The sequence below is a fragment of the Acinonyx jubatus genome, chromosome A1, assembly GCF_027475565.1.
Source record: "Acinonyx jubatus isolate Ajub_Pintada_27869175 chromosome A1, VMU_Ajub_asm_v1.0, whole genome shotgun sequence".
NCBI lineage: Eukaryota > Metazoa > Chordata > Mammalia > Carnivora > Felidae > Acinonyx > Acinonyx jubatus.
Genome location: NC_069380.1, coordinates 196,447,107 through 196,473,248, shown reverse-complemented (window position 1 = coordinate 196,473,248; position 26,142 = coordinate 196,447,107). Strand labels below are relative to the sequence as shown.

The 26,142-nt window shown below is 41.1% G+C and overlaps 1 protein-coding gene across 5 annotated transcripts in view; it reads right to left on the bottom strand.

Annotated features, from left to right (window-relative positions):
• The window catches only part of ARL15 (ADP ribosylation factor like GTPase 15), a 406,131-nt gene that overhangs the window by 15,150 nt on the left and 364,839 nt on the right, over positions 1–26,142 (bottom strand). For 2 of the 5 annotated variants that reach the window (XM_053200688.1, XM_053200693.1), the window contains exon 5: positions 17,699–21,653. The exons of the other annotated variants lie outside the window; for them this stretch is intronic. In XM_053200688.1, the coding sequence (XP_053056663.1) occupies positions 21,390–21,653 (264 nt within the window). In that variant the 3' untranslated portion in view covers positions 17,699–21,389. Of the gene's footprint in view, positions 1–17,698; positions 21,654–26,142 lie in introns of those variants that run through there. 5 annotated transcript variants of the gene reach the window in all.

The following is a 26,142-nucleotide window of genomic DNA, read 5'->3' as shown; positions in this document are numbered from 1 at the left end:
GCATTAGGATAAGTCTTAGGTCACGTAAGTCAATTTGAAAAAGAAGTATCTCAGTAGAAGAATGTTCAAACACACTTTAGAAATAAAGGCACATTCTTTCTTCACCTCTAGAAAAGGAATCAGTCTCATGAAGGAGTCCAGGCTGACATCTTCAGCTCCTTCTGTTTTTTTTTTTTAATGTTTATTTATTTTTGAGAGAGAAAGAGAGAGACAGACAGAGACAGAGAGCGAGCGTGAGCAGGGGAAGGGCAGAGAGAGGGAGACACAGAATCCAAAGCAGGATCCAGGCTCTGAGCTATCTGCACAGAGCCTGATGCGGGGCTCGAACCCAAGATCGGTGAGATCGTGACCTGAGCCGAAGTTGGACACTTAACCAACTGAGCCACCTAGGCACCCCTTCAGCTCCTTTCAAACTGATCAGTCAGCAGGTAAGACAAGACAGTAGGGACACTGGGTGAGGATCACAAGCAAACTTCAGCGGGCCAGCAAGAAGAGCTGCAGTGTGGATCTGCTAGGCAGAGGGATCTGACAGGCAAGCATGGGCACAATGCAAGAGAATGCGACTCTGTAACTATCTTGACCCAGAAGAGCCATTATAGCTTTCTTGTCTTTGTAAGTACACAACATGTCCATCACATAGCTTGTATTTTTCAAATAACTATATGAATAATATGAATAATGTTTTTTGGGGACAGGTTCATTTTGATTTTTCACCTCTTTGGTAAAAGTATGGTCTGGATGATAAATTTACTCCAGGGCTCCGATGAATAGGATGGTAAGAGAGCCTGTTTGAACTGTGAAATTTCGTAGGAGACTGTCCATGATGGTCAAAAAGGGAGCAGAACTTGCATCATCTTTACCCGAGTCCTCACTTTCATCACCAGAGCAGAAGCACCTACTGTAGTAACATGTCACACTGGTGGAAACATTTGTATTGAAATGCTGACCGTGCGCCTTCTCTTTCCACCTCGAGGTACGAGGATGTCAAATTGTACGAGTCATGAAACTGGCCAGGGTTTGAACTATTTACACCACGGAAATCCGCAAGCGCCACAAACCAAGATGTTTTTCCTTCCAGGGAGTCAGTTGTCAAGCACTTACCAGCACACACAAGTATGTATCTCGTGTGTGAGTTTGCAAAGGGGTCTTCGTTTTGCGGTCTTAATTGCAGAAGCTCACAGAGTAGGCTTAACTTGGTAACCTCCACCAAAGTCAGAGAGAACATTGCCCACGCCGTGGCTCCAGGACGGAGTCTGGAGATAAAGTGGCAGGGCATCATTAAGATTCTTCAGAGTGCATTCTTGGCAGCTTGTTCAAAGAAAGGTTAGTCTAGAGAGAGCAGTGCCAGCTGTTCCCCTTTTCATTGTACTACTTGCAGGATTTTGAAATCCTTAGAAAGGTATTAGATATGTCATTAAAGGCAGAAATAAATAATACAGGTAAAACCAATTTGCCATAGTCCCTAAGATATTACAACACAGAACAGATACTGTTTCCTTTTTACTGAGCACTAATAGGGGCCAGAAAACAGCACTCTGATCTTAACCAATACCACAGCATTACTTTGGAAGTGCAAATCTATCATGGATGATAGATTTCAAGAACACTAGGTGTAACACAAAGTGTAGTTCCAGGAAGATCGCTTCTTTCTTTTTTTTTTCTTTTTTAATTTTTTTTTTAATGTTTATTTATTTTTGAGACAGAGAGAGACAGAGCATGAATGGGGGAGGGGCAGAGAGAGAGGGAGACACAGATTGGAAGCAGGCTCCAGGCTCTGAGCCATCAGCCCAGAGCCCGACGCGGGGCTCAAACTCACAAACCGTGAGATCGTGACTTGAGCTGAAGTCGGATGCTCAACCGACTGAGCCACCCAGGCGCCCCAAGATCGCTTCTTTCTTAATCAAAGTGCAGCCTGCTTGACCTTGGAATAATTAAAAACCAGACAAATGCCTGCAGGTCATGACCTGTGACTGAGCCCTGCCCTTACGAGAAGTCTTCTTGCCCAATCAGTAATCTCTGATGTGTAGAACATGTTATATGTTGTGACAATAATTATATAGAAACCCAGCCTTCCATTGCACGGGAAAAGTTAGCATGTCCCAGGAGAGTTGAATAAAATGATCCCATTGCTTTGGTGGTAGGAGTTAAAATCTGAAAAGCATTCCTATTTTTTGCTTAATCTGCTAACCTATAATTATGGAACAAGTTATATCTATTTTCTCTTTTTGATATGCCTAGAAGGTTTGTTTTATTGTCCTATCCAAAAAGCTTATCAGACAACCACTGTTGAGAGGCAGAAATGAGGTATGGATTATGGATGCTTCCTGTCTTTGGGGGCCAATGAAAGACAGCCAGTATCCCTGTAGAGTATTTCCTCTATTCCAGTGATTCTACTTGGCCCTCCCGAGCCTCCTGAGTGATTCCTGTATGCAGGCCTTTGCTCCAACTTCTTCCAACCCACAGTGCCTCCGTCCACAAGAAGAAAGAATCAGCGTATAAACATTCATATTTTTAGACCCAGCTGATGTCTTCCTATCACCTCAAGGGGAAGCCTTAATGTCGAAGAAACTTTAAAAGTAGAAGGGACCTTAGTTACAGTAGCCACTGTTGGCTGTCCTCCCAGCACCCAGGCAAATAAAGTTTTATTGGAACATGGCCATGCTTACTCACTTATCTATGGCTGCTTTCACGCCACAATGGCAAAGTTGAGTAACTGCTACAGAGATAGTATATTCCACAAAGTCTAGAATATTTACTATTTGGCCCTTTAAAAAAAAAAAAAAAAAGACAATCCCTGGCGAAAGCAGCTTCCCACTTTGTCCAGCAGGGGTACAAGGAATGCAGGGGAGAGGCCTGCGTGGCTGGCTTTCCAGGCCTTGGGATGGCCACCTCTTCCCCATTTTGGCTCATACTTTAGGGGGCCAGAGAAGTTGGCTTTCCCAACCTGGCCGGGCTCCACTTATAATTTCAGATGCTTTGGACTGTAGTCTAGCACAAGGGATTAGACTAGAGAAGGGTCATAAAGTCATATTTTTACCCCTCTGTGATCAGCCTGGGTCTCTTTTGGGTGGAGACCTCCTAACAGCAGCAGAACTAGCCAGGGCACAGGGTCCACCTGTCAGTCGAAAGTTTTTGGTGTCCGTAAGGATGGCTCTTAGTGCAGAGCAATACTAGTATTGTTACCCTGCAGTTTTAAAAAGTTCCTTTAAAAAGGAACTAGGGGCCAGAAAACAGCACTCTGATCTTAACCAATACCACAGTATTGTTTTCCCTGAAACCTATTTTTTTCTGAAGCGAGTTTTTCCTGAAGCTATTATATTCAATTTAAAACCTAGTTTTTCCTGAAGCTATTATATTCAATTTAAAAATCTTACCATTCCATCTATATATCTGGTAAGTTTTAACAGTACACTCGGGAAGTTGAATACCGTTTAGGTCCTTTCATAAACTTAGTTTAATTGACCACTCTTAAACATTTCAAAACTCCATTTATAAATTTAATATATTCAATTTCTTTTTCTAATAATCAAAACATCCTCATATACTTAAGAAGTCTTTCTTTTTTCCCCCAGTAAGAATTTTTAAACATTTCTTCAATTAAATTTATAAATTCAGTGACTCTCAAGCTCTGGTGCTTTCCAATACTATTTACAAGCTTAACTAAATTCTCATGCTTTTCTACACAGGAAGCCAATTCTGAAATAATTTATCCTCAATGTAATATATACTTAAAATGAAAGTATTAATATTGCAGATTTGGTTATTTCATCATATATATACACATATATACATATATATATGTTTTTATAAATACATATAAATTTTGTTGTTGTTTTGTTTTTTAAGTAGGCTTCATGCCCAACACAGAGTCCAATGTAGGGCTTGAACTCATGATGCTGAGATCAAGACCTGAGCTGAGATCAAGAGTCAGATGCTTAACCAATAGACCCACCCAGGTGTCCCTATCGCTTATACTCTTAAGATTAAATTTTCCAGGGTTAAAAACACTTTCCCAATAAGGAAACAACTTTTTCCATCCCAAATGAAATGGGTTATCATTGTACCAAGGTTTTCATCTCATTGAACTTGAGTTGCTTTCCAAACAGAGTTTTTAGGCTGAAACGTAATTGGAGCTATAGGTATCCAGGGCAAAATTTTTGGAATCACTCATTGCCAACTTAGGCTCTTTATGAAAATAGTTGCCACAACAAAAAGAATGTCCTGATCTTCAGAGGGGACTGTTTGCTCGTGGATGTAAGTTACCATTACCTACTTCATGGAGTCAACTCTTAGAAGCAGACACCCCTTCCTAAAAATTCTGAAGAATTTCCTTTACTACTTGCTTGGATTTTGCATTTCGTTAGCACACACTTTAACTAACACCTTTTAATTTGGCTCTACAGACACTTAATCTTCATTTATTGAGATTCAATTTGTGGAGCGGAAAGCTCACCCTTTTAAAAGTGTACAAGTTAGTGATGTTAGTATATTCACAGATATCTGCAATCACCACTGTTCTCTAACCTCCAGACATTTTCACCACTTGTAAAAGAAACTCTTTACCTGTTAGCAGTCACTCCCCTTTTGCCCTTTCCCCCAGCCCTTGGCAGTCATTAATTTACTTTCTGTCTCTATGGATTTGCCTATTCTGGACATTTCAAATAAATGGAATCATATAAAACATGGCCTTTAGTGTCTGGTTCCTCTCACTTAGCATAAAGTTTTCAAGGTTCATCCATGTTGTGGCATTGAGCATGAGTGTTTCTTTTTATGGCTGAACAATATTCCATTGCATGGACATACCACATTTTATTTATCCACGTTTATCAGCTGATGAACATTTGGGCTGTTTCTACTTTTTGGCTATTTATGAATTCAGCTATATGGAGTCGTTACTTTCTCCTTCAAACAGGCTTTATCAATGCTTATTGTATAAATTAATGAGTTATGATATCAGGACTCAATGGGAATGAAGCATCTTCACAGGTCTGGGGTGAACTCTATTTTCACTCAGATTTATGAGGCTATCCTAGTTTCACTTGAGAAACATTCACCCACAGATTTGGGTAATGATTTTTAATTTTTTCATGTGTAAGAGACCTCAATTCCTTGAAGGCATAGACAATGAATGAAAAGAAATGATTTTGTATTCTCTGATGTACACAGTTACAATGCCAGACATAAAGAGGATACTCATTTATTTTTAAACAAATGTGAAGAGCTGAAACTATCATGAAAGGGCAAGATAGCAGGTACTGTATTTTATCTCAGATTAAAATGTGAGGAAAGGAAGGAAACTGAACGCTGGAGAGAAGTTGCCACCTCTTTCAATTAGTCAGGCCGAGGTTTCATGCAGGAGGTGGGATTCCATGAACGGTTTCAAAACTCTAGGTCTAATTGGTTTAAACTTTATTACACATATGCCTACAGGCAGCTGCAATGGATTGTTTTGCAAACAGAAAAGTAAGCAACCCCTCATGGAAAACAGACCCACTCCAGAAATCTCAAGACCCAAAGGACACATATGTTTTGAGCTATTCCTTTAATCTGTGTCCAAACAAAGCATCTAATTCTTATCTCAGAGAATGGAAAGCACTGACATATGCAAAAAGAGAAGCATCAGTACACTTGTCTTTGCATGCAGGTGCAGGTATCTGACTTTTCAATAACATCTATAACATTGTCATTAATTATAGAGGCAGCCAGGTTTCAACAGCATATCATTTTCTTTTGCTCTCCTCTCTTTCCCTTCTGTAATCAATTCTATTTCACTCTTTCAAAAGAGCATTCATTTTCGGTACCAACACGTTTAGGGTGTTATACTTGATTCTGCACCTTCCGTGTCTGAGATAATACTTGCTTATGATTTACCTTTATTTCAAAAATCAAAAATAAGTAGGAAGAAACGTGTCTATGAAAAACTTTTGTCCTGGCAATAGAATATGGCTGTTTAAACAGTTCTACCTATATACGTATGAGAGCTAGTCAAGTATGTACTAGACAGGAAGGAGAGTTAATGAGTGAAAGCCCCAAACACATCAGAGACAACCAATTAGCTTGTCTGAAACACAGGCTTGTAAAGCTATCAGTAACTTATAAAATGGTCTGCTACACACGAGTAAAATGTTGTTTAAATGGCTTGCTTAACTGGATGCATTCACCATGAAATTGATTCTTTTAAGGTTATTTTTTTTAAACTTAATACTCATTAACTGTGCATATTGAAATGGCTGGCTGGGTGGGAGGGTGGATAGATATGTTGGTATTGTAAAGTGCAGGTTAAAGACATGAATTCCGTACTTTTTGAGGTTAGGAGGTATTGGGCAAAGAACTTCATCAATTACCAACAGTTGTGTCTGCGTCAGTAACTGAAAAGGATCAACACGATTAGATCATTCCTCCCCTGCCTTGCTCAGTGCTTAGGTGAGGACTGGTAGATGTGTTCTGAGGACCTTCCAATGCTGAGAACACATGCTTTTGTGTCACAGAACTGCACTGTTTTCCACCATAGCCTGTGATTCTGCAAAATGGCACGAGAGAAAGAAAACCCGGAGCCTGGTATTTTTCAAATCCCACACTTGCCTCCCAGGGTGCAACTTTCATCCCCCAGAGTTACTTTACTAAAACACCTGAGGTAACTTGATGTTAGCGGACACATGAACGACAATCACTACACTATCTCATATTTTGAGTTTTCTTAAAACAGTACTGTATATTTTGAGATTGTTTTTTGGTTGGGTCTCACATTTAGCCTTTTTTTTTTCTGTTATACAAAGCTCCATGCTGCAAATGCACTTTTCATTGATTGCGACCTGATCATACAAGCAGGAGAGCATGCTTTGACTCTGACAGGCCTAATTCTTCTTCCTGCTTAGTCCATACTGGTGCCCTTCATGCCGTTCACGAAACTACTAATCAGTTGGTCCACTCAAGCAATTCTTTGACTTAACAAAATATTAGGAAAAAAATAAGCTTGAACAATGGCTACAGCTTGTTAAAAACCCAAATATCTTTTAAAAATAGTTTATATATTCTAGCTTATTTGGCTTCTGTAATGGACTATATATCCCCTATCTCAATCTTGCAGCTATGAGGTGTGGGAAAGCAACGTTAGGAGTAACAATCCAAAATATTAATATATGGAACCCAAACAAACATGTTTAATACTAGCCTTGTGATACTATGGCAGCACTCTGTCCTAACAACGACAACATTTAGACGTTGGGGCAGATTCAAATTCTCGGGTCTTAAACAGGAGACAAATATGGCAAGCCACACATTGCTTAGCCGCCAATTGAGGGTGCCAACGGCCCTGTCCAGATGCAGAGATATTCAAGGGATGTTCCTGTCAGCAGTTTGTCCTCTGGCTCCAGCAAGGAGCCACCATGGAAACACTGGGAGGAAAAGGAAAAACAGGAAGGCGTGGAGAGATAGGGGGGAAAGGCAGAGAAACGGAGAGCCATCTCAATAACACATCTGAGCAAGGGAACAGGTAACAAACGGCCTTCGAACGAACTGCCATGTTGTTTAGTCACAGGGAGAGAATTTCTTTTCCTACTGTCAATAAGGCCAGGAGCCTAATATCCTGGCAACTGAGAAATATGAGCTTGGAAAGAGGCTTGCAGGCAGTCTGAGGAAAGAAAAGCTGAGTGGTAATCCGTCCTGAGGAATTTTAGCCAAAAAAACCCACACAGGACTAGTTGAACTCAGAATAAAGCCCGTGAAAGACAAGTCTGGAGAACATTACAATCAGACATAAAGAGAACACCAGAAATGAAGGTTCCAAAAGCCACTGACTGGATTTAGCACAGCACTGTTAGCATGGCCTTGAGTCCTCGTTGTCAAACCAGTACTAGTCCAAGGTACTGGTTCTCAGTGGAGGCAAAAGGTGACCATACTCCCTTAGGGGACATTTGGCAATGTGTGCAGATATTTCTGGTTGTCACAATGGGGGGCGGGGAAGCGGGGTGGTTACTGCAGGCATCTTGTGGGTAATGGTCAGGGATGCCGCTAATCATCCTACAATACGCAGGACAGCTACCACCCCCCCATCGCTGCCCCCTCCCCCCACTGCCCCCACAAACCACTGTCTAGCCCGAAATGTCAGTAATGCTGAGGTTGACAAACTCTGTTCTGAATTGATCTTTTAAGGCAAAATCAAAGAACAAAAGCCCTGTTAATGATTCAATCTGTGATTTATCAGCAAGAACCATCAGGCCTCCTCCCTGGAATTAGGAGGAGATTTAGGAATTGGAGGGTCAAAGGAGATCAGGAGCTACATTGGGGAGCACCTACAACTCTAAGTCTTTCTTTCTTGCTCAAAGTAGAAATCAATCAATCTCGGTGGGCAAAACTGAAAACATTTTATTGGGCTGAAACAAATGCACCAAAAAAAAAAAAAAAAAAAAAAAAAGAAAGAAAAAAAACCCAAAACCAAAAAACACGTCACCTTTCCGTCTTTCTACTGTTACTAGATGTCATTCATGGTTTCAGGCCCTCAGGATACAAAGGTGAACATGTCTCAGGGCCTCATGGCGCTTACTTGGAGGAGACCGACAGATATCAAGTAGGTATGTCAGTGACTAAGGCAAGTCAGGTGGAACAAGTGCCATGAAAGATTGGAAGGCACCATGGCAATAATAATGTTTGCCACACAGCCGATTCAAAAAATGCACTGAGGGCATGATGTAAGTTAAGTATCAAGTAGTTGCAGGTAAGGACAAATCTTTAGCTGTGTCAAAACAAAATCTCATGCAGTTACAATAAAAGCTCTTTCAATTAACCTCCACTTAATCACCTAGGATTAACTGACTCTTCATTGCCTGGGTTCCAGATAATGACGGACGTTGGTTGCCTGCGCAGTGAATGCCCACACCCTGTGGGCGCAAGCTGAGGATTGAGCTGGCTGCGCTCACCTGACGTTCATAACTGGGGCACCGCTTCTGTGGCACATCCGCTCACTTCTGCTCCCAGGCTGTTTCACGCTTCCCATTGAGGCAATCATACTTGTCATTATTACCAATGATTGTCATTTCATTAAATATGGCATCAATGAGTAAAATAAGAAATTGAAAAGACGGTTTCTTTTTCTATGAGAAACTCAACGGAATGTGTTCAAAGAACTCAATAAAGGGAAGTCACTAAAAACAAAGTGCTGTCGAATTAGATTTAGAGAACTATAAAGGCAGGTGAAGGTGCACATTACCTCGCTCGCGTCTTGGAACTTCTGGTTTTATCTTATCTTATGGTTCTATTTTAAAGAAACAGGAACTGCAAATCATAGGTAAGGGCTATATTCTGTGCAATAAATATGATACAGAACCCTGGTTAGTGGCCACATGCTCAGAGAAAAGGCCTTGGCCCAAAAGCAAAAGATTAGTACGATTTGTATGTTTTAAGTTAAGTTATTTAGGATATACGTTTATTTTATTTTATTTTTTAGTGACAAGACACTAACCAACTTTTTCTTCATTAACTGTTCAACTACCAGTTCAGATCAGGTCAGATAAGGGGGCTTTTAACAGTTTCAAATCACACTTTTTATTCTGTCTGAATCAAAAGCCTTTTCAGGAGGAAGTCATTAACACCCACTTTGGTTGGAAGTTTAGAGTGTTACATAAAATCATGTCCACTGTCAGAATCAATACCAGTGTCTATCACCTCAAATCCTTTCATGAAGGAAAGTAGCACATAAATAAATAAAACACTCAAACCCATATTGATAGCCACACCCCTGCAGTCTCACATCCAGATAGATACTATTCACATCTATGAACATAACAGTAGGGTTAAAACTGGATAGATATTGTGTCATTAAAACCAGATCCTTTAACAAAATAAACACTAGTTTGAATGTATTTGCAAAATATTTTCTAAATAGAACTTATTCCCATTTTCTAGAGTCAATTATAAAGTACTTCTTAGCCACTGCCCTGGATTCCTATTTCCTGCCTTTCCATCACTCTAGGGAAACGTAATTGCTCAGCAGAACCGTCCTATTTTACCCTGAAGTTATTCTCTGTTTCCTTACACCTTTGCCACATATGCATGAGTAAGATGCTGATTCTATCATAGTATTTAAAAATAAAAATCACATAATTCCCAAGATCTGACAAATGACTGTTGGGCTATTTTTAACTATAAGTTAGATGTCAATAATAAAATAAAATGATGGGTGTAAATGGCATTTACCTCTGTGTATCGCAACTTTGTTTTTAGTAAATGAAGTACCTGATACCTTATCTTCATCACGTTTAACCACCTAACAGGATCTAGACTTCAAAGCCCTTGAACAGGGTTTGTAAATTTTAGGTGCATGTTCATGACATCTAATCTTTCACACAGAAAGAAGATGCGGCTCTAGAGAAATAAGGACAAAAGAAAGAAATTCTTGTCTATTTGAATCCAGCTTCGCATCTAGACATACAACACACATAACCTGCACATTTCTTAGCAAGTTAAATGCAGCACACGGTTTTCGTAAAAACATTCGGGCAAGTTGAAATCTCTTACAGCTGCTGAAATATGTGAATGCTGACTTCTTACATGAAGTCACAGACACCAAGTATGTAATAACCTGGTCACAGGTTGAACTGCTCTTTGGTGCCGTCAGAAGGGGCAAGCTGATGTGATAAACTGTGGAGATGTCTGGAATGACTTAAGGGTTTTGGGGCTTGGATCAGTAACCAAAAGCATTGTGTTCTGGAGTGGAGTTTGTCTGGTTCTGTAAGTCACAAAGACATAGGCTACTTCCCATACAACCTGAGGAAAGAGAAGGACAAGGAACAAACATGAACAACACAATGGGCAGAAGTTCTGAACAAGAGACGGAAAGTGAGCTGAACTAGCTGTCTCTCTCTCTCTCTTAAATTAGGTTATTAAGCCAAGGACTTATTTAAAGCACTGGAAGATGTAATGTATTAACTAGCACTCATGGAAGAACTGGAGAGAGTTCCCTAAATGAGCAAATCATTCTACACTTAGGGGCAAGAATTTGAAAGGGCTCGCGTAACTATCTTAATGGGTTTTAGATTCTTATGAAATACTATAAATTAGATTCTTACAGTTCAGGTCTAAGAAATTCATTCGTGCTGTATCATACATGTCTAAAAATACTCCTGTATCTGCACAAAGCATAAAAAAAGCTCGCTGGAAAATCATGCACCCCTTGCACACCCAATATTCCCCTCCCCATTCCCCCCATCCCCCAGAATCCTTCCCATCTGCCAGCTGGGTTTCATTTTAAGAATTTCACACTGAATATAAAGTGCTATTTTGACCATGTGGCTCCAGAAACGTGAATTTATAGTCTATTCAGATCGTATGCCAATGATTGACAGAGAGGGGATTAACGAACTGGATGTGATGAAGCCGCCGCTGCTTCTTTCGGGTTGCTCGAAGTTTCCAGGGAAGGATGGCCACCCTTACGCTGCTTCACGGAGGCTGGAAGGAAGCAGTCTCCTAGCCGGGCAGTTGCTTGTCACTCTTCTACTAGATGGCCACTCTGCCTTGGAACTTCCCCCAGCCATGTTCCCATACCTCCCACCTTCTCTCCACTTCCCCACGTGTGAAATGAGAACACCAAAGCTTGCTTTCTTAAACACTCCTTGCAACAATGTTCATTTACTGACACATAACACACACCTTTATAATTCCTGGTCTTCGGGTGTAAGAGTCATATTCTGGGAAAGCGTGTGTGTGTATCTGGTTTTCTTGGGTTAGGGCTGGCAAAGCCCAACAACTCAAGCATGGTGAAGGCTCTTTGCATGTAGTATTTCATAGATCGTTTGCAAGTCTTGGCCATCTAGAAATGTTTCAACTACCACTGCTATTTAAGCTTTTCCAAAAGTAGTTCTGTTTTTTTCAACAGTCTTCCGTCTTCACACTTACCATCCTCAAGTATTGTCTGAGGCATGACAGTGATAACTATATATTCAGATTTTCTAAATCTTTTGCAACTTTAGGATGGTGCTGTTCCTAGGATTCTGTATGCTCTTTAAATGCACAACAAGTAACATTATAAAACAGATTACTTCTCTGTTTAACAGAAGCTCGAGGAAAGGGCAAGCATTAAATTTTGAGAAGGGTGTACAGAATGTATTTGGATCTGATACTGTGATACCAAAGCCAGTCTCAAAATTGATGAACATATCTATACTTGTATTGCACATATATGCAAAAGTTGACATCAGAGGGAAGGCTGACATCATCAGAACAGTACAAGCTTATCATATTCCATCAAGTTTGGTCCTGTTCAGAAGAAGAAAGACTCCATTCAAGATGCGGGCTTTAGTTTCTAAGTTATTTGCGAGAGGTAACCTTGCCTTGGCTCCCTACCCTCAAGACAAAACAATTAAACAAGAACACTATAGAAAATTGATTGTAATTAAGGGGAAATTTCTCCTACTTGTCAGTAAAATAAATACATCTCCATTTTTAAAAAAATCACCAGTACTATACATTTAAGGTTCAGATACACTATCTGAACAGTTAAAAGAGTCATTTGAGAACAGAGCAAAGTATGGAGCGAGCCACGTCAAACCAGTAACAATGAATGGTAACATGGGGAGGGGGGCAGGGAGAGGGTAGTAAAGATTAGTAAATTTCCTTCATATGTCTCTGAATTATTGGACTTGAAACACTAAGTGCCTCTAGGTTTTATATTTTAAAACACTAATAAAATAAAAAACACACATATGAACAAAGCCAAGAGCAGAAAGGGCATTTTTTAGAAAGAAGATATAAATACACCTGTGTGCAGATACACAGAAAAGAAGGTACCCTGGCTCACAGGAGAGGCTCAATAAACATGCATTGTATGAATGCGAAAAAAAAAATTACTGACGATAAAAATTATCCTCATACCGTGGTATCCACTTAAATTATAAGAGTGTGCCCACTTCAGGAAAGTGGTGACCTGAGGCAGGCAAGAACATCAGGCAAGACCTATCAGGTAGGCAAGAACATCACTCAGGACTCTTCACTTTCACAAGTGAAAACCTGACACCCTCTCACCAGGTTGTCAAGTTCATACGTGGATCTTCTAGTTAGAAGCACCAGGACTTCAGGTCTTGGGCAAGAAATGAAACCCGCTACTGTCTGCCCTTCATCAGACCCCCTTCAGAAAGAAGATCGCTTAACAGGCCAGGTCATCCCCCTCCCTCTACAGGATGTGTGGTGCTATCCTTGAATGAAGTTCAACTACAGCCTGCAGAAGGCTATAAAATCACTTCACGCCACTGCATTTTAATACTCGGGTCTTTATTTAATATCACCACAAGAAAAAGCCACACAAAATTGAGAACTACATTTACTACAGACATGTTGTCATGGGTTTCTCATTAAATCGTTCGGGGTCTCCTGTAGAAAACATCTTCCAGAACTGTGCTGGAGAGCTTTTTTATCTTCCCTGTGGAAGACACAGCCTCTTCTCCAATAATGAGACACAGATCGCAGATCACGATTCCTCCACCTTTTTATTTTTCAGAAACTCAGTGCTAAATATGAAACCAAAGTTGCAGCAGTGATTTTACCCACAGGGTTGGTGTTATTATTGTCTCTACTACTTTGTCTTGATCTACTTCAATTTTTTATTATTTTTACGGGAGCCGCTTTTAGTTCTTTGCAGACAGAAACAGTGTGACTACACAGACAGATGAAAATAAGGAAACATCTCCATCTGGAGTGAATGATAACATTCCATCTCTTTGCCTGGCATTATTCCTTAACAGGACACACCAAGCTTCATTGAAAGTCACTAGGTCTTAACTCATTCTCAACTATTTTAGGGGTTCTTAAAAGAGCTTGTCAACACTATTCTCGTGGAGGAGGGACTCCGATGTTTCAGGATTGTCTCAGTATAAGAAACCTCAGCAGAAGTGAATTCATTTTAAGAATGGATTGTATGTACCAGGGAGAAGAAATTCTTCAGTAGATCAAATCCCTCATGGAGAAATCCAAGGGATTGTTCGTTTTACTGTATACAATACATGATGCGTAAAATACGATTTTTCAGATTTTTTTTCTTGTTTCAGGTGCTGGTAGTAGTGCTTACATAGATTCCCCCGGCCCCCCACCTTGGTGTTTCTGAGAGATGGAATTGTAACTGCACTGTCCAGCCTTTATTATCTTCTAGGCCAAATATCAGATGTCATGTGGCATTTTAAATGCCATGTGACCAAACCTAACAACACCCTCCAAAATTATCTTCCAGGGGGAGGTGGGGGGGGGGCGGAAATCTAAAATCAGCAAATTTATCTTTAGCTACAGAGCTCTGGCCAAACTCTGTGAGATAAATAAAATCCGCCTTTATTCCTCTTTTCCCACCTTCCTTTCTAGTAAGTCCTTTCCGCAATCCTAGGAGCCCTACGTCTCTGTATATCTTACTACGTGTCAGGCACTCTTTTAAATTTTTAAACAAATATATTAACTCCTTAACCCTTCTGTCAACCCACCAAGGGAGGTACTATTGGTATCCCCCCCCCCTTTTTTTTTAAAGCCAGGACCCTGAGGTTTGGAGAGGTGAAGGAGTGTGTCCAGGCACCGGGGGCAGGACGTGAAGGTGGTGGTCTTGCCGTTAGCAAAGTGCACGCTAAGCACCGATAACAAGTGGGGCTGCATGGAAGACCAGCAACCATAAAAGGAAAGGAAACCCAACAGAATGTAACTTCAGGCACTTCTAACAGGGCTGGGCTAAGAGTTGGTTGGCAGCACCTACTGAAGGGCCTTAAAAATCTGCATAAACAGGGGTGCCTGGATGGCTCAGTCGGTTAAGCGTCCGACTTCGGCTCAGGGCATGATCTCGCAGTCCGTGAGTTCGAGCCCCGCGTCGGGCTCTGTGCCGACAGCTCAGAGCCTGGAGCCTGTTTCAGATTCTGTGTCTCCCTCTCTTTCTGACCCTCCCCCGTTCATGCTGTCTCTCCCTGTCTCAAAAATAAATAAACGTTAAAAAAAAATCTGCATAAACAGCCATTCTTTAATATGTACAGATTTCCTGGGTCCCTAACTATCTAGCCAAACTGGGTTTAGTCACTCCTTACATCCATCTTGCCCTTGCCATAGATAAGCTCTTTGCTCAAGGCATTACTTACTGCTACAAGGCCCTCCACTCTGTCTCCATGTGGGTGGTAGTTTGGGATAATAGTTCATTGGACTGGAGCCAGACCTGCCTATGTTTAAATCTCTGCTTTACCATGCACTAGGTGTTCGACTTTGGGTAGATTTCTTAACTACTCTAGGCCCAAGTTTCCTCAGTTGGGAAATGAGTGTAATAATAATTATAATAAGAATAATACCTACCTCATAGAGTTCATTGTGAGGCTGAACTGCATAAGGCTGTATAAAGCATTCAGAATAGTGCCTGGCACTATTCCACGATCAGTACCACCACCTCTAAGATTCTGCTTTTACTTGCACTTAATACCCAATTCAAATGCCTTCCTTTTCGAGATTCTCCTGAGATTCTGTAGTCCCTCGGTTTTATCATTCCAATGGTATTTATCCTGTATCGCTGCAAGTATTCACACGGTCTTGAAGTGCGATTATTTATATATATGTTTATAAACAACCCCTCCCCTGATGAAATCATAACCCCAGAGGTTTAGACTAAACATAAACTTTTCTTCTTTCTCCTTATCTCCTTCTCTTCCCTTCTGCTGAGTGTTTTAATCAGTTCATTATTCATATACACCAGAGAGTGGGTAGAACAAGGAAATGGGAGAGAAATGAGAACACACACATACACTATAGTTCCATATTAGTTCATTAAATTTAACTCTACCAACATTCTTCATCTCCTTCACTAAGCAAAGCTTGTATGGGCTGCAAAGAAGGTCGAATACGGTCCTTGCCCTCCCAGGACTCAGTCTAGATCAGGTAAAAACAAAAACAAAAACAAAAACAAAAATGCCTCTAACTATACAGCGTGAATCCCAACACTACTTAAACCTATGCCTCAAAGTGCTTGCTGCCTCTCCAAATACACCAGGTATTAATTTTCACACCTTGGGGCTGCTACTTATTCAACTCATCCATTCTGGAACCTCCCTCCCCTTCTCCGTTACCTCTCTTCTTTGTTTTTCTTGATATCTCCTCCCCCAAGAAGTGACTGCTCCCTTGGATATATATTCGTTCATTCATTGATTCAGTATCTGTTAAAGATCTACGTCTCCCCTGCTAGAGTACAAATCTTCCAGGAAGAAGACATGGCTCAGAGCACTTTGCGAAAGCAGCCCCTATCACTCATCTTTGTGAATCCCGCGTGTGGAGCAGGGTCTGATGCGGGGCAAATGCTCAGGGAGTTCTCTTCCCTCACCCTGCCTTCTGGGCAGAGACGCTGGAGCAGGAAAGTTCAGACCAAGCTGAACTGCCAGAGGACGACCACTGATACTTCTTAAAACACGATGGCCAGGATTACCTGTAGCTTTTATTCATTCATTTCGTAGGGGGTTACTATTACGTGGGCTACTGAGTGAGAAAGACAGTCATTATGAGGTGTGCTCACATGTGTAAAAATGGCAGTGGGCACAGAGAGGAGGTGTGAAGTTTACTTACCTTGACAGTTGCTAACCCATTTGAGAGTTTATCGTATGTATCAATTATGAGAAAATCACACAAAGGACCTTAAAACTATAGTCCTCATGCCTAGCATTAAACAACGTCTACATGTATTTTATTTTGCGGAGAATATGCTTGAGAGTATTTTTGATAGCTCCTACTTTTATGACTTGATCAGTAGGAGACCTCTATTTCAGTTGCCATAGTACTCATTTATTTTGCTTACTCATTAAATAGTACTCATTAAATTTGAGAAAGTGAAAGGAAGGAATTTTAAATATGCATCCCTGTCACATTCACTCAGTTATTTTTTATTTTATTTATTTATTTTTTTAGTGATGATCCAAAAACAATAGTTTCAACCATGGCGGCATACATTTTGTTTTTACTGCACTGAGTAACAGATTAACTACTTTATTCTCATGTTGGCTTTTGACTTGCCAGGTGACTTTGTGGTTCACCTATTGCTTCCCAATTTGGCTTCTCCTATTCCAAAGGAGAAATACTAACACTTACTCATTAAACACACACACACACACACACACACACACACACACACACAGAAAATTTAATTGAGAGAATACCTTAAACTCAACTGGTCTATATCCAGGTGATGAGTCAAAATGCAACACAGAAAGAAAAACAGAAAGTTAGGTTCCAGAACACAAAGTCTTTTTTCAGAAAGGTTTTACTATGACAGAAGAGGGTGATAGGTCTTCTAAGGTATTTGTACTAAGCCTGCCCAGCAACTACATGGCTAACCTAGAATGTTCTGATAAAAACATAGAGGTACAGGGAATCTCATGTGAAGCCAGGAAAAAGCTACATGATTGGTAAAGACCCAACGTAATTTCCTCCAAAGGCTGTTAACATCACAAGGAATCACAAGGCATTACACTGAAGCAAATTAAGTCCCAACAGGTCATTTAGGAAACTCACACAGCCCAACATCTGACTCCCTACCATTTCATTTTGCTCTGCACATCAAAGAGGATGGTGTAGCTCTAACCCAAGCTTCTGTTATTCAGTAATTGCCTATTCATATTTATAGGAAGGAGACGACTACAAAAGATATCCATAAAGCTTCAGTTTGCTCTGGATTTGACATCTGGGAGAAGACAAGTTTCATTTTCTTTTCTTTCTGGGGGAACAAAAGCATCTGATAGGAAAACCTGTCCCTTTGGAAAAGGACCAGCCATTTGTTCTCTAGAAGGCCCCTGAAAGCTAGCAGATAAGGGAAAGCGGATATCTGGACTTGTCTGAGAAAAGCCTTTTAGATCCAACTGTAGCAACTTATTTGAGAGCTGTAAGTCATTAAATGTGTCTCTGGTATCACTTCACATATGAAGATTAGTAGAACATACCAACAGATTGAATCATCAAACAATCCTCTTAGGAATTTGAACATAGTTGATTTGATACAGAATTACTCCAAAGGCCCAAGCCTGGATGGCAGAGATAAGATACAGACACCTTTTAGACAAGGGCTTCATTCTTCAGAAATGGAAGCTCAAATCAAGAACTTGCCGTCAACAGAATCCTCGGTGTTTATTAGGAGTCTACACATACCCTGTAGGCACTAGCCAAACCCAAAAATCTAGTCTTTGCCTTCAGAGAGCATACAAATGAAGAAGGCAATCCTGTCCCTCCTCCCATCCCAGAGACTACTCATAAGGAAACAGATCTCCTTTAAACAAATGCTACTAGTTTATATTCTTAAATCCTTATTGATCCAGGAAACAGTGCTTTTTTCGTTTTTGACTTGAGAAGAGCAGCTACAGTGAACCTTTTCTGATATTAAGAGAAGTTGCTGGATATCTTTTCTGCATTGCCTCTAGAAGGACTTAACATTGCTCTAATCCCTGCGTTATCAAACTCCTTCACCAGAGGAACGCAGGGGGCCCTTTTGCTTCTTATTTTATGAGTCTGCCAGGAGTGAACTGGCAATCAAAACTGAGGCTAAATTCCTGAAAACACTTCTGGTAAACAGACATGAGACAGCCTCGTGCTGACACATATTGCCCATTCTAAGCTATCAATCTTAAACTGAGACTGAGAAGAGGCTCTGAGTTTCCCATTCGTAGAGATCACATGGCACACGCAGGAAGAACATATGGCCATGAGATAGCTGAGGCTTCAATCTGTACCACAGCCAAGAAAACTAGACACCCAAGTGTATTACCACTAATGAATTAGGGAATAATGCAGAGAATTTGCCGAGAGAAGGAAAATATAGACAGAGTTGGAAAAAAGCAGACATTTTAAAGGTATCTGGCAATTGGGCAGTATCAAAAATATTTACATAAATGTGATAATGAGAGTGATTTTGATTTGGTGGGGGGCATGTAGAAGAGAGGTTTCTCAAACTCAGCAGAATTTCAATACTTATCAAAGAGGATAGGAAGCCTCCTTAACATGCACACAGGGGGACTGTGCTTTAATAAATATGAAGCTCTTGAAATCTGGTTCTAAAGTAACAGCAAGCAACAGCAGCCCCTGACAAATGTTCAGCAAATGAAATCAGAGAATGAGTATCTGAAAGAATGTTAAGTATACAAGGCAGATGAGATTTTAAAATATAGTTTTCATTTGAAGAACGGATTGAACTCATACATTCAAGGGTGAGAGGTGTGACTTGGTGAGTTACAAAAATTTTGCTGTATTTCTTTTGAAAGTCTATTAAACTTTAAAAAGGTCAACACAGATCTCTAAGCTAATTGCATAGTTAAATTAGTGCCAAGTACGTATGCAGTTGATTTGAGAACTTGTGGATCTCTATTTGGCTTTTTCTTTCTTTCCTTTGTTTTGTCCTCGTTTGGGAAGGAACATTTCAGTGGGTTTATCTTAGAGTCAACAGGTGTGGGTGAACATTCACTGGGTAACTGTAGAGGGCATAATATGCCCCTCAAAACACCTTCCTGTCTGGGCTTTTGTAATCGATCACCACCAATCTCTATGAAAACGGGAACCATATTGCAAAGATCAGCAGTCAGGCAGTTTTCTTTAACAACTTCAAGGACTAAATCATAAGTCTATGATGTGTGCGCAAAGGTGTTAAACAATGTACTGGGTACTAAATAGCAAAAGCCCTCCCTGTCACAACGCTTCAGCTTGGAAGGAATTAGGGAAGCCATTGAAATGAATGTAGAATGGTTTGCAGAACCTCTGAGTGTTCACAGCTCAGGCTACAAATGCAAACCCAGCCACCTCTTGTGAAAAAGAAGTACACTCCTGCCCAAGGGACCCATTCCAGCGGAGTGCAAAAACAGCATGAACATATTTATCTTTCTTAGAAGAAAAGGACAAAGAAGCAGCTAGGGCTCGTATAAATGATAATATGAGAGAGAAGAAAGTAGTGGTCAGGGGAAAAAAGAGAGGATGGCAAAGAATAAAAGGTCTGAGAAGTATAGATGTGTGTGCTATTTTAATAAACAAACTAAGACGGGGCACCTGGGTGGTTCAGTTGGTTGGGCGTCCAACTTTGGCTCAGGTCATGATCTCACGGTTTGTGGGTTCGAGCCCCGCGTCAGGCTCTGTGCTGACAGTTCGGAGCCTGGAGAGCCTGGGTCTCCCATCTCTCTCTGCCCCTCTCCCACTCACACTCTGTCTCTCAAAAATAAACAAACATTGAAAAAAAAAAAAAGAAAAAACAATCTAAGATTTCCAGATGAAAACTCTGTGGCCATGAGAATATTTCTATGGAAAGGCATCAATCAGGGAGGAGAGCAGGGGAGGAAAAAGGGCTGACAACAGGCCCCAGGATGCCATACCTTTGAATCACCCCACGTTCTTCTCATACCAACTCGTGTTTGAGTTACCACCTCTGTTCCCCACACCACCACTCCCCACACCACCGCCCTGCTCCTTGAACCAGAAAGATCACTGTCCTGCTGTTTTATAACTATGTACTCTTGAACAAGTCATTTCATATCTTTTGATTCAGTTTCCGAATTTTTATTTTTTACATTATTTTTTGAAATATTTATTTTGAGAGAGCGAGCGAGAGAGAGAGAGAGCACGCGCGCGAGCGAGCATGAGCAGAGGAGAGATAGAGGGGGAAAAGGAGAGTCCCAATCCGGCTCTGTGCTAACAGAGCTCAACATGGGGCTTGATCCCATGAACTCTGAGATCATGACCTGAGCTGAAATCAGGAGTTGGACGCTTAACCAACTGAGCCACCCAGATGCCCCTAGTTTCCAAATTTTTAAAATAGATAAATGCCACTTGTCCTTGAAGACAGGGCACAAATAGAGGTAAGGTCCTTAGCACAGTGAGACTGCCAAGACTAGGTGTTCAAAAAGGGATACTTTTATGAACAAAATTTATTAACTACTGAACTGGAAAGCTGTGAGTTGAATCAAGGTCTTCTAACTCTAAAGACCATTCCCCACTCCCCCACACCCACCCCTCAGGAGACTTTCAACTTGTTCTTAAGCAGAATTAAAAAAATAAATAAATCTCACGCCAAAGCCGCACATAACCCTGCCCTTCCTAGAAGTACTTTCGTAAAACATTTTTTGGCTATTTAAGCAAAAATAGCACAACCTGATAAGCCTTTCTCTCCTATATATTTAAGGTTGGAATGCATTTGTGAACATGAGGACATGCCTCATGTCTTGTTTTTTGTTCTTGGCATCAACTTGGCCAGGCTGGTTTTCCTAATTTATGTTTTTGTCATTGTATGCAAAAACGGCTCCCCAACACAAGGTAAGTGTTTCTAGGGGCCTGTGCTAATTTGCATGGTCTCTGAGCACCGGCCAAAGTGGTGGGCAGCATTGTGGTCCCTCCCTGGGTGCTCCTGGACTTAAAAAAAAAAAAAAATACCTGACCACTTCTCACGTGCCAGGCACTGTGGTAAGTGCCTTAGACACTGTGGCAGCAACTGTTGGTGCACACCAGTATCTGCCCCGCCTCTTCTCCCGGTGCAAAGGGCCAGGCCACACAGCACGGCGGCTGCCATGGTGCGGTGTAGCGGGTGACAACTGGCGCACATCCCTTCCACCCCCGGAAGAAACAAGACATTTGTGACGCTCCCTTTTATCGTGCACAATCCTTGTTGCCTTTTTCCAGGAGACGTTGAGCAAAGTGGCCCTAAGAACCTAGAGGGGAGAGGATAGAGATGGAAGGGATCAAGATGCTTGGATAATTATAAGGAGCAGAGCGCCCCCCACCCCCCACAGGCCCGTGAGGTGACAGAGAAGCAAACTAGCGACAAGCCACTGAAATTGTGGGCTTTAGAGTAACCCACACTGCTTTCCCCAACCAATACAGAAGCTATCTCGTTTACTCTCATTACAGCTCTGTCGGATAGTATTATCATTTACACTCAACTCCTGTGGGAACAGAGGCTGAGAGAGGGAAGTAACTTGTCCAAGGGCAAACGGCAAACAGGTGATAAAACTGACATTCAACCCTAGGTCAGTCTAATTCCAGAACCCACGTTCTTACCTATGGTAGTCTACTCCCTCCCTAACAGTCATTTTAACTGTGTAAGCACAAACCCACGTTAGGACGTTTCCAGCTTTAACTTTGAACTTCTGTTCCATAACAGAAGCATTTTATTTTTCCACTAATTACAATGGAGACTAGTAAAAGTTAACCTGGACTAAATTTTGTAGGTGATCTCACTCAGGGAATGTCTGATTTATAGATATATATAACATTAAAAGCAGGACTTCTTTAATGAAGCAAGGGTGGGGTTCCCAGGAACAAGCAGGTAGAAAACTGCTATGTCACATCATATTGCTTCTCAGTACCGTGGTACTCAGGTTTCCTTCTTCTTAGTTTTTAATGTCCAAATCAGTTCCAGAATTTATCCAGAATACATCCAGTTTTATGGCTATATCAGTGCTATGCATTGAAAGTTAGTGTACACCTTTAGGCAAGGAACACCCGAGAGACAAGGTGAATTCATCAATATCTGCTCACCTATCTACTTCCTATTTTACTTAACCTGTAGAGTAGCACCATTTGGTTTGGGGGTTCATTATCGATCCTCATCAGCCAGCCACTTTTGTCATGAAGGCTAATTCTTCTAGTGTGTCATCATAGTTTGAGTTTCTGCATGGCTGTCTCCAAACTTCAATTCTTTTAAGTCTGCAGTGTATTTTAGCAGCTCTGTTTAGTACAGTGACTATTTCTTGTCCTTTTGCCTGTGTTTAGTAATGAGGATGTAATACAGTTCAAAGCTGGTCCCTGCCCTAGGACCAGGAGAATCTGATATCACACCATAAAAGGATCATTGTTATATACTAGTTCATGCATCTGTTTTTTTTTTTTTTTTTTAATGACAGCAACCATAATAATTTTTGAGCAATCATTCTTGAATGTTCCTAACTTTCTGCGGGGGAATATTTGAAATACTCAAGAAGGGGTATGGCACAGACACTAACCAATCAGAATGGATGCTGGTGACAGTGCTGGAGCATGTTTCTAGAGGCTCCCAGCTAAACCAGGAATTATCCTTTTGGTTATGGAATTGTGGGACTCGGGGTTTTGAGGAAAGGACCAATGCAGTTAAATGGGAGGGCACTTATAAGGAGGGGCCAGTATTTGAACATTTTAACTGGACCGTACGTAGTGATACTGACATACTGACAGAATACTGCCTTGACCCAGAGAAAGTGAGAGAAAGTGATGGAAACTCAGACTTGGTAAACATCAACTCCATTGGACAAGGACAGTCACTTTTCCACCTCTATTGAACAACTGAGCTGTATAGATCCCGAACCAGACATACAAGAGAAAGACAATCTGAAAACTATTCCCTTGAGAATGTTCATTTTCCTTTATAAGCATTTGAAATAGAGCAGCACCCAATAAATATTGCAGACTGACTGACATTTATTGAATGCCCAGTGTATACAGAGCACGTCCTGGGAAATTTATAAGAAGAAAATACAAATGACCTAAATTAAGCTTGCCTGTTATTTTAATGCCTGATGAAAAGAGCAGCCTTTTGGAGAGGAGTGTATAATCATAACTATACCCTAATGAAGTCTCGCGAAGAGATAGGTAACCCAAACTTAGGATCAAATATGTTTTACAGAGTGCTTCCCTCCTTCATTATTTAAGTTCTGGTCTTCGTCAGCTGCCATTGGTAAAGGTCAGACAGGCTGAAACTCATATAAATCAAAACAAACAAATAACCATCTCCACACCTGAAAAAAAATCCTCACATGTCCCCAACTTGAAACACAAGTCTGCATTTGTGATCTGACTTTGACATTCATAGAACCTTTACTTCCGCATAAAATACAGTACAGCTGCTTTGAGGGGTGGGATGCTTCCCGTCCCCATACCCCCCTGGTGAAAGGGTACTTGGTAAAATGATCTTCGAATGCTAGGGATGAATTCTATAACCGGAAAGTTGTCAAATGCACAAAGCTGTCTCCAGTAAATATCCAAATGCTGATTGAGTTTTATTGTTTAAACAATATTTTAAAAACCTGACTGTTTTATCAGAGACCAGGTAAACATAAAATTAAAAAGGACATATAAACACTTGCCACTAAAACTTAAGATCTTTGGGGAAAAAAACCGCATGAATGAAAATTTTCAATTAGAAAGCAGGGCGAGGGAGATAAATGAGACACGACTATGAGTTCTCATGCTGGTGTTAGATTATGACTTTCAGGAAAAGGAGGTAATAAAAGCGTCGGGAGAAAGGTATTTGTCTGACATTGTGTCAGATTTTGTCAGGCCCATGAGCACCTTGAGAAGGAACAGCTGGGAGGAGCAGACTGAGAGCTTTAGCAGTATTTGGAAAGTTGCCATTATGTCTTCTTAGCTTTCTTAAAAAGCATTCATTTGGATTTTGTCTTTTACTTTTATTAGCTTAAAAAATTTTAGCAGATTGTCACACAAATGACATTATGGGAGATACTCACAATTTTGACGATTACTTTTCAAGCCATTCTTAGTGTTACTTTAATTATTCTAAACAGCATTTTGAAATCGTTTAGATGAATTGAAAATAAGATTCATTCTGAAGAAGTGATATGGAAAAGATATTCTTAGAGTCAGAATTTTAGAGCCAGAAGGGGACCTACAAATCGTCTGATTCAATCCTCTCATTTAACAGATAAGGAGACCATGCCCCAGTTGGGTGAAATGGCTAAACCCAAAAGTCAGCTAAGGTGATCTTGGGCGTGGACAGCGACTCCTAACACTGGCTTTAACTTTCTTCCTACTAATGGCCGAGTCCACACCGCCTGTCCTCCTCCCATGTCCACTCAAGGCTGCTCACAGTGACCGCCCTGCTCATCCTCCCCAACACAGGACGGCAATCAAGCCATCTGGCTGATGGTGACCCCTGGCAGGCAGCCAGGCAGTTGCTGTTTTCGCTCACCAAGGTTGTGCGTGCATTTTACTTGCCTTTCCTTTGCTGCTTCTCTTTCTTCCAATTGTTACCAAATCTGATGCGACTTGGGAGTCCCAAACATCCAAAAGAGTGCTCGTGAATTTACGGATCATCCATACACTCAAGTCAGGAAACTGTTAAGTGAGACCTAACAACGAACTCAAATCACTCAAGAAGTGCTTTCAAGTGCCTTTTAGCGTTTTCATGGAAGTCTTCTGCAGACTTCAATCTGTTTCCTCTTTTCAAGCATCGGTTTTCAAGACTTCTCTTTTTTTTTTAAGTTTTTATTTTTGAGAGAGAGACACAGCCTAAGCTGGGGAGGGACAGAGAGAGAGGGAGACACAGAATCCAAAGCAGGTTCCAGGCTCTGAGCTGTCAGCACTGAGCACGACACGGGACTCAAACCCATGAACTGAGAGATCGTGACCTGAGCTGACGTCCAGCTCTCAAATGACTGAGTCACCCAGGTGCCCCAAGATTTCTCAATCTTAACCTTTAACTTACTCATCTGTCATAAATGACTGATACTTCAACTTTTTTCTGGAACCTTCTGTTTGTTTCTTGTGATTACTAACTTTGGGGCTTTATGCAAGTCACTTAACCAGTTCCCCTGGCGGGGGTGGGGGAAAGTGAGGGTACTGAATCTTAGGTCTAAGTCTCAGTAAGCACTGACCAAACATGTGTTACGTGCCTAGGACCACGTGAGGCTCCTGGAAGCCAAGCATAGACAAGGAGCTTTGGGTCTTGCTGGCCGGGTTTCGAAGCTCAAAATTAAAAAAGCATGTAACAAAGAGAGTGTGCAGGCCCAAGCAGAGTAACTCAAGGTGGTCTCACAGCCTGGGTTCAAATTCTGGCTTTGCCCTTTACTAACCACCTGGCCTTGGGTGCATTTCTTAACCTCCGAGCATTATTGAGTTCCATGCCCATGATCAGCACAGAGACAGGCTGATGGTAGCTCCAGCTCCTGGTGTCTTCACAGAGGAGGCAGGATTTCACATGGAGCTTTGACTACGGTGGGATTTGAATAGAGGACGCCGATTGCCAGAAAAGTTTTCAGGAGACGGAGAGTGACCTATGGTTTCTTAAACAGTTTAGATATAATTGAGGGTAGCATTTTAGGATCACCACTAGATTTTCTTTCTTTTTTTTTTTTTTGTTAATTGCAAAGTAAACGTAAGCATTTAGATAGAAAAGCAATGTCCCGGCTATGATCTCTCTTTCTGTCA